At 40.5% G+C, this 17,500-nt stretch overlaps 1 protein-coding gene across 2 annotated transcripts in view; it reads left to right on the top strand.

Annotated features, from left to right (window-relative positions):
* Positions 1-9,554: 9,554 nt before the first annotated feature.
* Positions 9,555-17,500, top strand: part of LOC138980918 (uncharacterized) — a 10,440-nt gene continuing 2,494 nt past the window's right edge. Inside the window, exons 1-2 of one of the 2 annotated variants that reach the window (XM_070353779.1) lie at positions 9,555-9,945; positions 10,411-10,482. In XM_070353779.1, coding sequence (XP_070209880.1) covers positions 10,420-10,482 — 63 coding nt within the window. In that variant the 5' untranslated portion in view covers positions 9,555-9,945; positions 10,411-10,419. Of the gene's footprint in view, positions 9,946-9,993; positions 10,483-17,500 lie in introns of those variants that run through there. The other variant, XM_070353778.1, reaches the window with a different exon arrangement.

Below are 17,500 nucleotides of genomic sequence, written 5' to 3' on the forward strand. Positions count from 1 at the left end.
CAGCGACAGTTGTGGGCCTTGGGACCACCCTGTTGAGCTGTGTCTGGAGCAAGTCCCAAAATTGCTCAATAGGGTTCATGTCAGGAGATAACGCTGGCCAAGGCATCACCTGGATGCCTGAGCGGTGCAGGAGATCCTGAGTGGCCCTGGCGGTGTGGGGGCGCGCGTTGTCGTGCTGGAAAACCCAGTTTCCATGGGCTTGAAAAAAGGGCAGCACATGAGGGTGCAGCACCTGGTCCATATAGCGCTGCGCTGTTACGCCGTTGCCGGGTCCAGGACCCAGGCCTTGGAAGATGATGGGACCTAGCACCTGGTTGTGGCCGATGGCGCCCCACAACATGAGGCTGGGCCCACCCCAGGCGTTGTTCTCCACGACACAGTTGTCAGCATAGTGGTAACCACTTCTTCTCCATACCCGAACACGCCCGTCGGCATGGTCAATGCAGAAACGGCTTTCATCGCTGAAAAGCACGTTCTGCCAGCGAACATTGTTCCAATTGAGGTGGCCTTGCGCCCAATGCAGGCGTGCCTGTCTATGGCGCACGGTGAGGACGGGTCCCCTGGCTGGACGGCAGTTCCTCAGCCCCCTGAAGCGCAGTCGCCGGCTGGCCGTTTGCCTAGAAATGGGTGCCTGGTGTGTCCCTATAACAGTTCTGGCTGTTTCTGCAGCTGTTCTGAAGGGATGTGCAACATGGCTGGGGAAAATGTGCCGATCTTGCCTTGGCGTCGTCACTCGGGGTCTGCCGCTTCGCTCGGCATCAGCAGTAGAGCCAGTTATCACAAACCGCTGCAGGAGACGATAAATGGTGGATATGTGACATTGGAAAGTCGCAGCCACGGCTTCCGGCGTGTCCCCAGCCTCCAGACGTCCAATGGCTCTCTCGCGTTCAGCAGAAGTGAGTCTTGGCATGGTGATAGCGTCGAATGAGGGACTGATGAAACCTGTAACTTTGTGCCATTTTTATCCTCTAGTGACAGTGAACACCACTCACTGATCAGCTTTTGTGCTTTTCTTGCACGTGCAGCTGAACTGCACAAGAAAAATGTCTCAGCTAACTCGGGCTTTACGTGGATTGCAAGTGCGCTGATGCGGTAAAATTCACAATACACCTTCCTCAGACATCGGTCTTGATATACTGGCTGCCAAAAATAACGCAACTTTTGTTAATCCAGAAAAACATTATTTGTAAAATAAATAATATTTTTCGCGTTTCTTTTGGACGTCAGTATATATGCTGATGATACTGCTATACTCGCCGAAACACCTGGAGAAATGCAAAAAGCCCTGGATGGACTAGATCGTTATTGTAAAAACTGGGGACTAAGCGTAAATATTGAATATTGAAAATACGGAATATCCCAAATTTTGTCTTGAATGAAGTACCTGTCCAAGTAGTTTGGGACTATGTGTACTTAGGTGTACTATTTAATTATAATAACAAATTTCATAATGCCATGAAACGTCAATGTTTGATTGGTAACCGTGCAATGTTCTCGTTAATTCGAAAATGTAGAAAACTAAATTTACCAATTGATGTGCAATTGGATCTTTTTGAGAAGTGTGTACATCCAATTTTGCTGTATGGTTGTGAGGTGTGGGGATATGATTCATTAGACATATTGTCAAGGTTTCAATTGCGATTATATGGTTTACGGAGAGCTTGGTCGTTACCCAATTAGAATTGAGGTACAATGTCAGTTACTGGTTTATTGGTATAAACTGATGAAAGAAATGAACGATGGTGCGAATAAGATGTCTTGTTTAATGTTAAAACTACATTTGAGGTTGTACCATGTACAAAACGTTAAATTGCCCTGGTTGTCGCATGTCAATACTATGTTAAATAAGTTGGGTCTATCATATTTATGGACAACTCAGTCTTGCCGTCTCAGGTTTTAAAAACGTTGAAAAACAAAGGCTAAGAGATCAATTCCTGCAGGAATGGAACACTCACGTGAATGCCAACAGCTTGTGTTTTAATTACAGAATGTATAACAAGTCGCGTAAGGCGAAAATACAATATTTAGTCAAGTAGCTGTCGAACTCACAGAATGAAACTGAACGCAATGCAACGCAGCAAGACCGTTTACTCGTAGCATCGTCAGGCCACCGCTCATGGCAAAGGCAGTGAAATTGACAAGAAAAGCGGGGTAGTAGTTGCGCTAAGAAGGATAGCACGCTTTTCTGTACCTCTCTTTGTTTTAACTTTCTGAGCGTGTTTTTAATCCAAACATATCATATCTATATGTTTTGGGAATCAGGAACCGACAAGGAATAAGATGAAAGTGTTTTTAAATTGATTTCAAAAATTTAATTTTGATAATAATTTTTATATATTTAATTTTCAGAGCTTGTTTTTAATCCGAATATAACATATTTATATGTTTTTGGAATCAGCAAATGATGGAGAATAAGATAAACGTAAATTTGGATCGTTTTATAAATTTTTATTTTTTTTTACAATTTTCCGATTTTAATGACCAAAGTCATTAATTAATTTTTAAGCCACCAAGCTGAAACGCAATACCGAACCCCGGGCTTCGTCGAAGATTACTTGACCAAAATTTGAACCAATTTGGTTGAAAAATGAGGGCGTGACAGTGCCGCCTCAACTTTCACGAAAAGCCGGATATGACGTCATCAAAGACATTTATCAAAAAAATGAAAAAAACGTTCGGGGATTTCATACCCAGGAACTCTCATGTCAAATTTCATAAAGATCGGTCCAGTAGTTTAGTCTGAATCGCTCTACACACACACACACACACACGCACGCACGCACACACGCACGCACATACACCACGACCCTCGTTTCGATTCCCCCTCGATGTTAAAATATTTAGTCAAAACTTGACTAAATATAAAAAGGATTTTTGTCTGGAAAGGTATTTGCTTTGGTTGCCTTGGAAATTCCAAGTTAAATTAGCAAAATTTAGAACAAGCAATCATAAGTTGCCAATACATCAGCACGGATTTTTTAATGCCCCTGGAAATGAAAGATTGTGTGATATGTGCGATAAAAATGAATTAGGTGATGAGTTTCACTATTTGTTCATTTGTACCGACGAAAGTATAGTGTCTGAAAGAAGAAAATTAATTAGTCCCTATTACCGATCTCACCCAAATTGTTTAAAATATGAACAGTTAATGAATTGTAAATCCAAGATAAAACTAATGAAGCTAGCAAGATTTGTAGCCCATGTTAGGATTTTAGTATGTTAGCGTTACATCTAGTTTCTTTATTGGTATGTATATATATGTATGTAATGCATGCTTTTGTTTTGTTTTGTGTCTTTATAAAAGATGCATGGCATAATGGTATTGCCAATTTATTTCGGCTGTTATTTTATCGTTGTCCGCTGAATGTATACATATTATCTGTCTGATTTCTTACCTGATTTTGTTAAACCTATTTTCTTTTCTTTTTGTTTGTATGTATGGAAGTGTATATTGCCAATTTATTTTGGTTGTATAGTATTGTTGTATTTGTCCGCTCAATTTGTATACATATATTAACTGTCTGATTTGTTACCTTTTTTTGTTAAAGTTATATCTTTGTTTCAAAGCCCTCTGGGCCCAAAACAATAAAATACTTGACTTGACTTGACTTGGCATCGTTTAGTGATGAAGAACAACACACACTTAATTGTACAGGAATTCAGTCTAATCTAAACAAACAATTCTGATTAGTTTTGAATGTCGTGCAACGGGTTTCAGACAAAGGATAACAAACTCGGAAGCAAGCAAACAAATGAACAAAGAACGGAAAAAGATATGGAACACATAACTACAACGATTAATTAAAATAGCTTTCTTGTCAATTAGCATTTCGTTTGGGACGCTAGCAAGATATCGGGTTGGATTAAAACAGCAAAGATTCAACGAATACAATAATCAAACGAGCGAACAGATTTTGTACTTGCTACGCCCACTTCAGCAAACTTGCAATCGGTGTCAGTCAGAATCCCAGTATTCAGTGCATAATTACAGCCATTTTCCCGTCTGGAAAGAAGATACGCATGCAAGAGAGATAACTCAATCAGAAATGTGAATCCTTGCTGCCATCGTGGATTACTTCCCTTCAACGAAGCAGGTGTATTCAATGACATTTGGTTTAAACAAGTTTTTATTCAATAAATTTCGTTGGAACTATTGCCGCATACATTGAATTAGGAAACATGGAGCACAACAAGCTAGGCTTATAAGCGTACTCTTAAAAGCAAATGAAATTTGGCGGACGATTTTAATATAACAGGTTTGAAATAATGTCAAAATAATAATTGTAAATTATGGTAGACAAACATGTAACAATAAAAGGAACAAAAGAACCAATGCTAAACTAACAACAGTACTCACACACGCTCGCACACTCACTCGCACACACACGCATACAATGACTTCCACATGGTTGAAAATAGAATACTACCAGAACAAGGAAATGTAAACAGTACTGCACATGGTCGTTTGGAACATGGATGAGATAAATGCATTCATTATTCAAAACGTTTGCTTAATAAGATAAACCTGAATAACTGGTCAAATATCAATGCATTTTCGCTGTCTGACTTGTCTCTATTGCCATACAGAAAATCATCAGCGGTTAGCAAATCATAGTTGGGCAGTGTTGACAAGGTGACTTCACGTATTTGAAGAGATAAGGGGCAATGAAAAATATAGTGCTCCGCATTTTCAACAGGATAACCACAGGTGCATGACGGGTCGGGAATTAAATGTCTGTCGAATAGATCACTATTTAGATTGCTGATCCTCAATCTCAGTCTGCAATGGATAATTTCTGATTTTCGATCAGATGTGTATCTATACGAGGGAACAACAGAATCATCAGAACTAATACGTTTTTTAAATAACCCAATAGAGTCAAGTTGTTTTACAGTATCTGGAAGCTCATTCCACAGGGAAGTCGAAGACAGAAAAAATGACTTTTTATACAGTTCAGTTCGAGAGTGGGGAGTCTGTCTGTCGAGTGGTCTTCGTCTATGGTAAGGGTTCACAGAAGCAACGAGAGGAGGCAGACGTTCTAGTAAGTATGGTGGCACGCGTGCATTAACTAATTTGAAATACAAAATCAATTTGTGTCTTTTTCGCCTCTCCTTCAGTGTTGTAAATCCTGATTCATCGTACAATTTTTGGTGACTCGTGCCACGAACTGCACCTATAATGGTTCTTATGGCATCAAGATGCAAGTTTTCTAATAAAGTAGCTAATCTGTCAGAACAGTTATCCCAAATGACGTCAGAAAAATCAAAATGGGGAATAATAAAAGATTTATACATAAGTTCAAGTGCCGTTCGGCTAAGGCGATACTTATAGGACCGAAAACATGAGAGAAGAATACGTACTTTAGATATAATTGACTGAACATGTGATTCCCATTTGCAGTCGCTCTGAATCAGTACACCAAGATGTTTGTGAACGTGGTTTTCTCTCAGAATTGTTCCATCAAATACAAGAGGAAGGGTTTCAGGCATTATATTTCTAGAAAAGGTCATCAAATCTGTTTTTAAATGATTGAAATTAACTTTCCATTTTTCCGCCCAATGTGCAATTTTGTCTAAGTCTGCATTTAAGATCTGTGTCCGCGTGTTTGCATCATTTAGAGATAACTACAAACAGGTATCATCAGCAAAAAGTTTAATGACAGATTCGATATCAATGACAATATCGTTAATGTACACAAAGAACAACAAGGGCCCCAGAACAGAACCTTGGGGAACACCTGAACAAACACGTCCGTATGTCGATTTCCTGCCTTGGATAACAACGGCTTGTAACCTGCCTGTCAAATAATCTTCAAACCATTTTAATAAAACACCTCTTATGCCTATAGCATATAATTTATGCAACAAACCCTTATGCCACACTCTGTCGAAGGCTTTTGATATATCACAGAAAACAGCCTGAGACGTCAACTGCTTATCTAAGGATTGACAAAAATCGTCATACATACTCAACAACTGAAAACTAGTTGAATCACCAGGAATAAACCCTGACTGAGAAACCGTTAATAAATCATTCTCTGTGAGATATCGAAAAACATGGGCTTGAACACATTTTTCCAATACTTTTCCAATGCAACTGAGTAATGAAATCGGACGATAGTTACTACAGTGTTCTTTTTCGCCTTTCTTATAAATGGGATTCACATGAGCTACTTTCCAAATTTTCGGAAACTTTCCCTCAGCCAACGATCTCTGGAATAGGGTTGCAAGCGGATTTGAAATAGTACAAGCAGCAAGTTTAAGAAGTTTATTGTGAACCAAATCAGGACCTACTGCTTTCCTAACATCGAGGTTGTTTAGAACAGCGTACACCATTTCGGTAGTTATCACGAGAGGACTAATGGAAATAGGCTCTTCTTCAACTGGTGGAATGTCATCATCATGTCATTGACCTTGTATATGCGACTGTCGTAGAAATGCTTCATTAAAAACCTTGGCTTTATCCTCTGCAGAGTAATAAACAGTTCCATTGCTTTCAATCGGCGGAATCTCATTTGTACTCATTCCTTTCTTTTTCAAAAAAGAGTTAACTACCTTCCACCAGTTTTTATTGCCAAAATTATGAGGTGACACTATTCTATTTTCTAGTTCCCTAATGTGCTCTTCTTTCCTTTTTCTTATAACATCAGTCAAATTATTTCTCAACCGTCGGAAAAGAGACCAGCACCATGCAGTATCCAGACGTTTGGCTAATGCGTGAATATATTGCTTTTTCCTAATCAACTTTTTGATTTCCTCGGTGATCCATACAGCATCGTGTCCGTTCATTGTCACTACCTTTACAGGCATACACTCTTTAGCTATCATCATTAACTTATCGGAAAACATTTCAGCGGCGTCATCAATGGATTCTAAATCGACTATATTATTCCAATCTACACTTTCCATATCTTGCAACAACTTGTCAACATCGATTTTGGAATAATTATATAGTGTTCGTTTGAATGAACCACCCGACGGTAAGTCATAATTCAAATATACAAAAGGACACGAGTGGTCACTGCATACAGGTGGTAGAACACCAACTCGTTTTACCAAGTTAGGACACGGAGTTAATACCAGATCAATAATTATTATAGTTGACGAAGTATCGGTTATTCGAGTGGGTTCTGATATCAACTGAGATAAACTGTTTGTGTTCATTAATTCCTGCAGATGAAGCGGGGGGTTAACAGTACAATCGGCGTTGAGATCACCAAAGGTAATAAACATGTGTGGGGTATTCATGGCAAATTGAACGGAATCGTTGATAAGAAGCCAATGGTCGACGGTTGCACTCGGTGGTCTATAAAACACACCAACGAGAAGAGTATCTTGACCCAACTTAGTCTCAATCCAGATCGCTTCCAAATCAGGTATACACAAGTCGATCCTCGGTTTGCATTAAGCAGATGCAGTCTTGGTCAACTTTGTCCGACAGCCAGGTCTCAGATACAGTTATTATATCAAACTTCCCCAATTCAGCCTCAAGGAACGGTGTCTTATATATTGAAGACTGCGAGTGTTTACATGAACATCAGAGATCCCATCCCCCCGGGTTGTGCTTGGTCCAGGATTAGGATGGATATCACCACACATAAACAACAATAAGCAAATTGCAATAGATATGGTTTGAGATGTAAAATTCACAGAATCAGCAAAAAAAATGAGTGAGATGGCATATTTCCACATCAAACCAGCAAAATTCACAGCAATGTCGTAACAACATATTCAATGACATTTGGCAATCAACAAGCTAACCATCGAGAAAGGTCAGCAACGAATGTTCGTTCATGCTCGTGAAAACTCCGCGTAAGGTTGATACTGACCTAACCACTGAGACAGACAGACGCACACACAGATAGAGACGCACACAGATAGAGACGCACACACAGATAGAGACGCACACAGACAGACGCACACAGACAGACGCACACACAGATAGAGACGCACACAGACAGACGCACACACAGATAGAGACGCACACAGAAAGAGACGCACACAGACAGACGCACACACAGACAGACGCACACACAGATAGAGACGCACACAGACAGACGCACACACAGATAGAGACGCACACAGACAGACGCACACACAGATAGAGACGCACACACAGATAGAGACGCACACAGACAGACGCACACACAGATAGAGACGCACACAGACAGACGCACACACAGATAGAGACGCACACAGATAGAGACGCACACAGACAGACGCACACAGACAGACGCACACACAGATAGAGACGCACACAGACAGACGCACACACAGAAAGAGACGCACACAGACAGACGCACACACAGATAGAGACGCACACAGACAGACGCACACACAGATAGAGACGCACACAGACAGACACACACACAGATAGAGACGCACACAGACAGACGCACACACAGACACGTACTCTCGCGTGCTCGTTCATTTTTCTCTCTCTCTTCTCCGCGCCCCCTCCCCCCCCCCTCTCTCTCTCTCTCTCTTCTCTCTCTCTTCTCTCTCTGTCTCTCTCTGTCTCTCTCTCTCTGTCTCTCTCTCTCTCTGTCTCTCTCTCGCTCGCTCTCTCTCTCTCTCTCTCTCTCTTTGTGTGTGTGTGTATGTGTGTGTGTGTGTGTGTGTGTGTGTGTGTGTGCGTACGTGCGTGTTTGTTGATGTGTATGCATGTGTAGGTGTTTGCGTGCGTATAATTAATGTGTTGTAGGTGTGTGAGTGAGAGTGTTAAAGTTTGTGACCAGCTGCAGCTCTTGATGCTACCACTGAGTGTGTTCATCACTCAATCTAATTGATTTTACGAATTTATGGCCATCGCGGCATCATTGATTCAACACAACGCAGAACGCACGGCCAGGCGCTGCACACACCGTCTTCTGTTCATGCTGCAAAATGAAAAAACCCAAATATTGTTCACTGATCTTGCGCGATTGAGAGGTTCTGTTCTTCATAGATCAAAATATAGGGACGCATATCTCTCCTGCGTTTCAACAAACAAGCAAACAAACATACAAACACGCAAACAAATATGCACGAAAAATACAAGCAAACACACCCCACTTCGAATTATTAGGACATTCAATTAGACAATAACACTTGAACGCTTGATTTTCTATTGCCAAGCACACCTGTTGTCATTTACCTTAATTCATTGTTCAACCACCTGGTGTTCACATTATATTACAGACACATAATAAAATGAGATCATTGTTCTTTATGTAATACATATATAGGATTGGATGTAAGAGTGTGTGTGTATGTGTGTGTGTGTGTGTGTGTGTGTGTATGTTTGTGTGTGTGTATGTGTGTGTGTGTGTGTATGTGTGTGTGTGTGTGTGTATGTGTGTGTATGTGTGTATGTGTGTGTGTGTGTGTATGTGTGTGTGTGTGTATGTGTGTGTGTGTGTGTGTGTGGTCGCCAATACTCAGAGATGGTAAGAGGCAGGAATAAGATAGTGTATCTGCACACGGCCCAGGAGCCGCAGAGTGCACCTAGGTTTTATTTTTGTGATTCATTGTTTCCTTTCTCACATATGTGACCCTCCACCACGAAATGAGTCGCATGTCACCTCGCGCGGTTCTGCGCTAGGCTGAATATAAGTCCGGGGAGTGTCTGGTAACAGTGTGAGGGTCACCTTAGTCACAGACTTATAACTCAAACAGGTTTCGCTCTTTTCTAAAACGGTTTTCACCACTGGATAGAGCATAAAAAACTCTATAGGAAAATGTAAAAATATGAAAATCATGCAAAGGTGACATGCGACTCATTTCGTGGTGGAGGGTCACATATAATATAATGAACCTCAGTCCCCATTATTGACTACAGTATAGTGCATGGCCAGTACAGCGCCTACTGTGAACACGCTGCCAGCACGTAGTGACAGTGACATTGGAGATTCTGTATTGCTCTTATCAAAAGAATAAACGAAGAAAGGAAAATCATACAAGAAGGTACAGGAAGGTTCTATAATTAATGGGAGGTACCTCTTGCTTTTTTATTTTTTTTTATCCAAGTACGTTTTATTATTCTCAAAGGGTGTATAATGATGAGGTTTAATCTGCTGCTCCATTATGTTAAAACTTTCTCAAGAAAGGGGGGCAACTCGTACACTGGGCAACTCGTACACTGGGCAACTCGTACACTAAAACCCATGTTAGCATGAATTGGATTTATGGTGACACTCTGAGTAGGTAGCAGATGTTTTCAAATGCTTTTGAGATCGTAAAGAATTTAAAATGTCCTAAAAAAAGTTTAAAAAAGAAAAAGAAGAAGAAGAAATCGGGCCCGCATAGCCTTATAGTCGTGAGGGATAATAAAACCAATACCCGACCAAGCAACTGACGTACCCCTCCAGTTATCACCCCCTGGGCTTCCTCTTCTTTGTCATCACTAACTATCTGTTGTTGTTTTCTCAGGAACATTCAATGGCGTCTGTGACTGCGACGACACGGAGGTTAAGGATGTGTGGTGCTGTTTTTTCTAAAGGGGTATGTATGATGATGAACATCGCTTGCTTTCAATAGTTCTTCTTCTTCTTTGTTCATGGACTTAGACTCCCACGTTCACTCATGTTTTTAGCACGAGTGGATTTTTACGTGAATGACCATTTTTACCCCGCCATTCAGGCATTCGGGGGAGACATATGCTGGGTATTTTCGTGTTTAACCCACCGAACTCTGACATGGATTACAGGATCTTTTCCGTGCGCACTTGGTCTTGTGTTTGCGTGCACACACGGAGGGGGTTAAGTCACTAGCAGGTCTGCACATAAGTTGACCTGGGAGATCGGAAAAATCTCCACTCTTAACCCACCAGGCGGCAGCGACCGGGATTCGAACTCACGACCTCCCGATTAGGAGGCCGACGTCTTACCACCACGCCACGGCGCCCGTCCTTTCAATAGTTTAAGGTGGAGGTTAAGTCAACTAATAGGTACGAAAGTCACAGTTTTCACTGCATCGTACGTCTTTGTTTCTTGTCCAGTACTCTTGATTTTGGTAGGGGCCTACTGTTGGTGTGATGTTATTGTTTACTGTTCATGTTGTTTGATGTTATTGTTTACTGTTCATGTTGTTTGATGTTATTGTTTACTGTTCATGTTGTTGTGATGTTATTGTTTACTGTTCATGTTGTTTGATGTTATTGTTTACTGTTCATGTTGTTGTGATGTTATTGTTTACTGTTCATGTTGCTTGATGTTATTGTTTACTGTTCATGTTGTTTGATGTTATTGTTTACTGTTCATGTTGTTGTGATGTTATTGTTTACTGTTCATGTTGTTTGATGTTATTGTTTACTGTTCATGTTGTTGTGATGTTATTGTTTACTGTTCATGTTGTTTGATGTTATTGTTTACTGTTCATGTTGTTTGATGTTATTGTTTACTGTTCATGTTGTTGTGATGTTATTGTTTACTGTTCATGTTGTTTGATGTTATTGTTTACTGTTCATGTTGCTTGATGTTATTGTTTACTGTTCATGTTGTTTGATGTTATTGTTTACTGTTCATGTTGTTTGATGTTATTGTTTACTGTTCATGTTGTTTGATGTTATTGTTTACTGTTCATGTTGTTTGATGTTATTATTTACTGTTCATGTTGTTTGATGTTATTGTTTACTGTTCATGTTGTTTGATGTTATTGTTTACTGTTCATGTTGCTTGATGTTATTGTTTACTGTTCATGTTGTTTGATGTTATTGTTTACTGTTCATGTTGTTTGATGTTATTGTTTACTGTTCATGTTGTTTGATGTTATTGTTTACTGTTCATGTTGCTTGATGTTATTGTTTACTGTTCATGTTGTTGTGATGTTATTGTTTACTGTTCATGTTGTTTGATGTTATTGTTTACTGTTCATGTTGTTGTGATGTTATTGTTTACTGTTCATGTTGCTTGATGTTATTGTTTACTGTTCATGTTGTTTGATGTTATTGTTTACTGTTCATGTTGTTGTGATGTTATTGTTTACTGTTCATGTTGCTTGATGTTATTGTTTACTGTTCATGTTGCTTGATGTTATTGTTTACTGTTCATGTTGTTTGATGTTATTGTTTACTGTTCATGTTGTTTGATGTTATTGTTTACTGTTCATGTTGTTTGATGTTATTGTTTACTGTTCATGTTGTTTGATGTTATTATTTACTGTTCATGTTGTTTGATGTTATTGTTTACTGTTCATGTTGTTTGATGTTATTGTTTACTGTTCATGTTGCTTGATGTTATTGTTTACTGTTCATGTTGTTTGATGTTATTGTTTACTGTTCATGTTGTTTGATGTTATTGTTTACTGTTCATGTTGTTTGATGTTATTGTTTACTGTTCATGTTGCTTGATGTTATTGTTTACTGTTCATGTTGTTTGATGTTATTGTTTACTGTTCATGTTGTTTGATGTTATTGTTTACTGTTCATGTTGTTTGATGTTATTGTTTACTGTTCATGTTGTTTGATGTTATTATTTACTGTTCATGTTGTTTGATGTTATTGTTTACTGTTCATGTTGTTGTGATGTTATTGTTTACTGTTCATGTTGCTTGATGTTATTGTTTACTGTTCATGTTGTTTGATGTTATTGTTTACTGTTCATGTTGTTGTATGTGTGTCTTTCACTCACGCTCACTGCAGACTCAGGAGAAGTAGTTCAATTTCAACATTGTATTGGGGTATCCATTTTGCAGGAAGTACAGCAATAAAGGAAAGGGAAGATACTCTCAGTAAGCACAAATATAACAGTATCCGCTATAGCTCAGAGGTACTGGGTTCCTGGTGTTTCACAGGTACCATGGATATCATTACAGTTGTGTTCCAAAGATTCTGCACTTTCCTTTGATACAAGGCTCACTGTGTATAATGGTTTAAACACGTGAGCCATCTCAGGATAACAACGGTACCTTCTTCTTCTTCTTCTGCGTTTGTGGGCTGAAACTCCCACGTACACTCGTGTTTTTTGCACGAGTGGAATTTTACGTGTATGACCGTTTTTTACCCCGCCATTTAGGCAGCCATACGCCGTTTTCGGAGGAAGCATGCTGGGTATTTTCGTGTTTCTATAACCCACCGAAATCTGGCATGGATTACAGGATCTTTTTCGTGCGCACTTGGTCTTGTGCTTGCGTGTACACACGAGGGTGTTCAGACGCCGAGGAGAGTCTGCACACAAAGTTGACTCTGAGAAATAAATCTCTCGCCGAACGTGGGGACGAACTGACGCTGACAGCGGCCAACTGGATACTTCTTCTTCTTCTTCGTACGACGATATCTTCTTTTTGCTCTTTTTCTTTTTTTTTCTTTTTTTTTTTTATTCTTTATGAAGACGACACCACCACGTTGATTCGTTAATGACACAACCATTTGTCGAGGATAGCGTAGGCACCCGGTCTGCTCCCCGCCTAAAAAAAGGCCAGTGCCGTTCCGTCTTCGAGGGACTGCGTGGGTTTCATTTCGGAGTTTTCCTTCTCCTAGACGAGTTTCCTTCCATGGATGATGAGCCTCCTCTACCCTCGTTTTGAATTCAGAGTGGTCTTCTCTTAGGATAGCTGCCTGCCAGGGTTGACGAGCCTATCCTGCCCGGCTATTTGACCCATAGCTGGAGGTTGGTTCGTGGGCACCTGGGCGTTTCCACACACCGGTGGGCCCGCATGCCGCACGTCTAGGGGCCAACCTACTCCGAGTCCTTGTAGTCTAGCCTGGGGCCTTGCGGTACCCAGTTTACGCCTGTCGCCGCGATGGAGGCACTACATAGGGCTTGTTGTGGAGAGGTTATTGTACTGGCAGGAGAGACTGACGCATTCTGCTCTCTTTTCGCATTGTCCTAAAAAGGACAGACGGTGCTAGCCAGCGGTGAGGGCTGAAAGCGAGAAGTGACAAGCACAAGACACTTCGCCAACACACTAGACACGTCACACAACCGTTTGGCAGGCACAACTGGATACAAATCCAGCGCGCTACCGACTGAGCTACATCCCCGCCCTGACTGAGCTACATCCCCGCCCTGACTGAGCTACATCCCCGCCCTGACTGAGCTACATCCCCGCCCTGACTGAGCTACATCCCCGCCCCAGAGAATAGGTCAAGGAAGAAAGACGCACGAAGCAGTTGAAACGTATGACTTCCGTACATATTATTTGACTTAACCTACATCTTAAGTCTACTGAAACGGTGTTTTAATCAAGAATCGTTTGGTACAATTAGTAATATGTTCATAATCACCAATAAGCTATACACGCTTATAGTGGAGACATCTGATGTTCGTACAGTTAGATTGGGTGAAACAGTGTTTTCATCTAATTTTGTTTGAAACACTCGCCGTTAGTTTTAATTCGTCTTCATGACGTGCAGTAGTTTTTTTTTCGAGTGCAACATGTCCTCAATCAAATTCCGAAAACAATAAAAACTAAAACTAAAAAAACAATGTGAGAGTGCCACCAATCTAGTCGCACAGTATGTGTCGGCCATTTGTGATTCGTGACTTGCTTACATTGATAACTGTCATCCCAACTGACATTCTTATAAATATCATCAGATGATCTAACTGAATAAAAAATCTTGTCAACACAAAATGTCAGGAATTTCACCAAGGTATTTCCTTGAGGCGAGGAAGCTTTGAGTGTATACTGCTAGTTGTAGTGAATGTATTTTTAAACTTATGCTGTCCAGTGTTGTTTTTAAATTAATGTTGTTGATCAGTTTGTATAAATGATGCGTGTGTTGGTGTATATGGCTGGATTGAAATGTTTCTTAACCGCAATGTCATCACAAATTCCCAACCTTGGGCAATTAAAGATTCTGTATTGTGTATTGTGTATTGTGTATTCTGTGTTGTGTATTCTGTAGTGTGTTACTGTTCTCCTATACTAGCGTTATTAACTCCCTTTTCTCATAAATGTCGCAGGTGACATGCTATGCACAGTTGGTGTTTATTGCTAACACACCATGGCCACATGCTGTATCCTTGATGTTTATTGGTAATATACACCACATGCTCCCCACATAAAACGGTCCTGCATAGCCATGTTTGTTTAAAGGCACAGTAAGCCTCCCGTAAACCATCAGATACTGTCAGGCTTTTACACACAGTACAAACACCCTTTCATTTAAAACACTCACCGATTGAGAACATCCTAGGTGCCCTCCGTAAAGAGCGAGTAATTTTCAAAGAATTGAGTTTTGCGTGGTTTATCTTACCCCTGAGCCATCGTGAACCCGTGTGATCCAGTTTCCCTTTTTCACAATGTAGTCGTCAGTTAGTAATTTGAATGCGACTCGATGTGAGCTGATCTGCAATAGCACGTTATTATGTACCTGTGACTATGCACGAAACAAACGGCTGTGGTTCACAAGAACTCTAGCGATGACTTTTGACTGTTCAGAGGAACTGGCGATAGACATAAAACGTCATCTGCTACGAGAACCACGACCTTGCGTGACCCTGCTTCCGGGTTTTTCTTTTTTCAAACCTTCGAATTGTACTGATCTTGTCTTGATGAAAAAAGAATTCTTTTATGATTTAAGAATGTGTAACAAGCTGTCAATTTATTATTTAGATTTTAAAAGTTAGGTCTGGCGCCAAAACGCACCACGGTCCGATTGTCTACTGAGACAATCTGCAAAATTAATTCTTTAAAAATTGCTCGCTCTTTACGTAGGGCACCTAGAATGTTCCCGTTTGGTGAGCGTTCAAATGGAAGGGTGTTTGTACTGTGTGTAAAAGTCTGACAGTATCTGTGATGGTTTACGGGAGGCTTACTGTGCCTTTTAGGGACCTTCATAAACAAAATATATATTTTTAAACTTCCATCCATAATTCTTGTGAACAGCGTCAATATATAGAGAATACTACATGGCTTGCTGTGTCGTACCAGATTTACACGAGTTTAAAAACAAAATTATTGAACTGCGAGCGAAAGCGAGCTGTTCACTATTTGAAAAAGCAACGAGTGTAAATCTGGTACGACACAGCAAGCCATGTAGTATTCTGTTTATCCTACATACTGTACTTGCCTGTATTTTACTGAAAATGTCCTGCAGTCGAGGCAGCTAACTTGAAGACGCTTGTTTTGGAACCTCGATCTCTTCTAAAGGCTCGTGCAATCTAGTACGTCAAAGTAAAAAAACGTCACTCTGAAAGTGTGGCGTGACATGTCAGTTCTAAAAATTCATCGAGGGCAATTAGCGAGCGCAATTGTTTTTTCTATAATGACGTTTGTCTCGGTGACTTTGGCATCATAAGCAGTGAAAAAACAGGTCCATGCCAGACTCGCTTGACATGACCTCATTTACATGATATACACACGTCATTCTGATAATCATCGCTCCACGACTATCGCCAGTTGTCTCTCTGACCGGACCCTAAAGTCCTACGCGAATCTATCAAAACAAGAATACAGAGTTATCTCCCATATGTTGTTCGCGAGCAGTGTTCGCGAGACGAAAATGATTGCAGATTGGCCGACTTCGACAGTGATCTCCGTTCTGTTCTTCACAGTTATGATAAAGACATCGTTCTAAGGTCGAAATTTTGGGACTGCTGCCGGAAGGAGACCGTAATATATGGTTGCATCACTGTCAACTGGTTACAGAAAAAATCGTCTGCTCCAGCGAGCGCCGAAACCAAACGGTTGATTATCACGTGACACTTTTGCCACATTTAGAGTTGTTTGCACAGTAAATACAGCCGCGAAAAATAGCTCGCTTGAAACTGTCGTACATATCAATTCCTTTGTAATTTAAAAATTACACAACACCATGAAAAATCATTATCGACGATCGCGAATCTGCTTACATCCATAACACATTACGAAAAGATCTAAATATGTGAAAAATCGATTTCTTACCCACAGAAAGAAAACCAAGGCATCCTGTCAGGGATAGAATGAGACCCGAAGGGAAGTAACTAATTTTTGACTTGAGTTCAGGATGATACACACGTGTGATTTGAACAATTATTATCTCACGAGTGTCTCTCTCACGTATGTAGGATAAAACATACTATGTACTTGGTGTCTGTTGTTGATAAACTTCATGTTTGCTAAATCCTACTGTGAATACTGACAGTGTCTTTGGATCAAGAACTGTCAGCTTCTTCTGTTATTGCATCTTCTCTCTGTTGACAAAGGCTCGTTTTGGATCTACACGTTTGCCGGTAGATTTACCCAAAGTGGACGCACGTTTTTTTAAATCTATTTTCCACAAATGTTTTGCAGAATATCAGCAGTAGCAACGTCTAGTTGGTTTACATCTGTCACTGTCCGATGCTTTAATGCATGCTTGATGCTATCATAACCGTTGTTTTTCTTTGCTAAGCTGTGTATGTCAGGAATGGGAAGTTTGCCGGAAAGGTTGAGCGGCTCCGCAGTAATCAGTATCCTACCTTGTAGAAAGTGTAGTAAAAGATGTACTCAATCACCCTTACCACATCCAAGACAAAAGCCTCGCCCAAGCAGAGTCGAGTGCCTGTGATGATTTGGGTCAGGAAAGTTCAGCTTCTTCTGCTAATGCATTTCCTCT

This window comes from Littorina saxatilis, linkage group LG11 (assembly GCF_037325665.1).
Source record: "Littorina saxatilis isolate snail1 linkage group LG11, US_GU_Lsax_2.0, whole genome shotgun sequence".
In the NCBI taxonomy this organism is placed as follows: Eukaryota; Metazoa; Mollusca; class Gastropoda; order Littorinimorpha; family Littorinidae; genus Littorina; species Littorina saxatilis.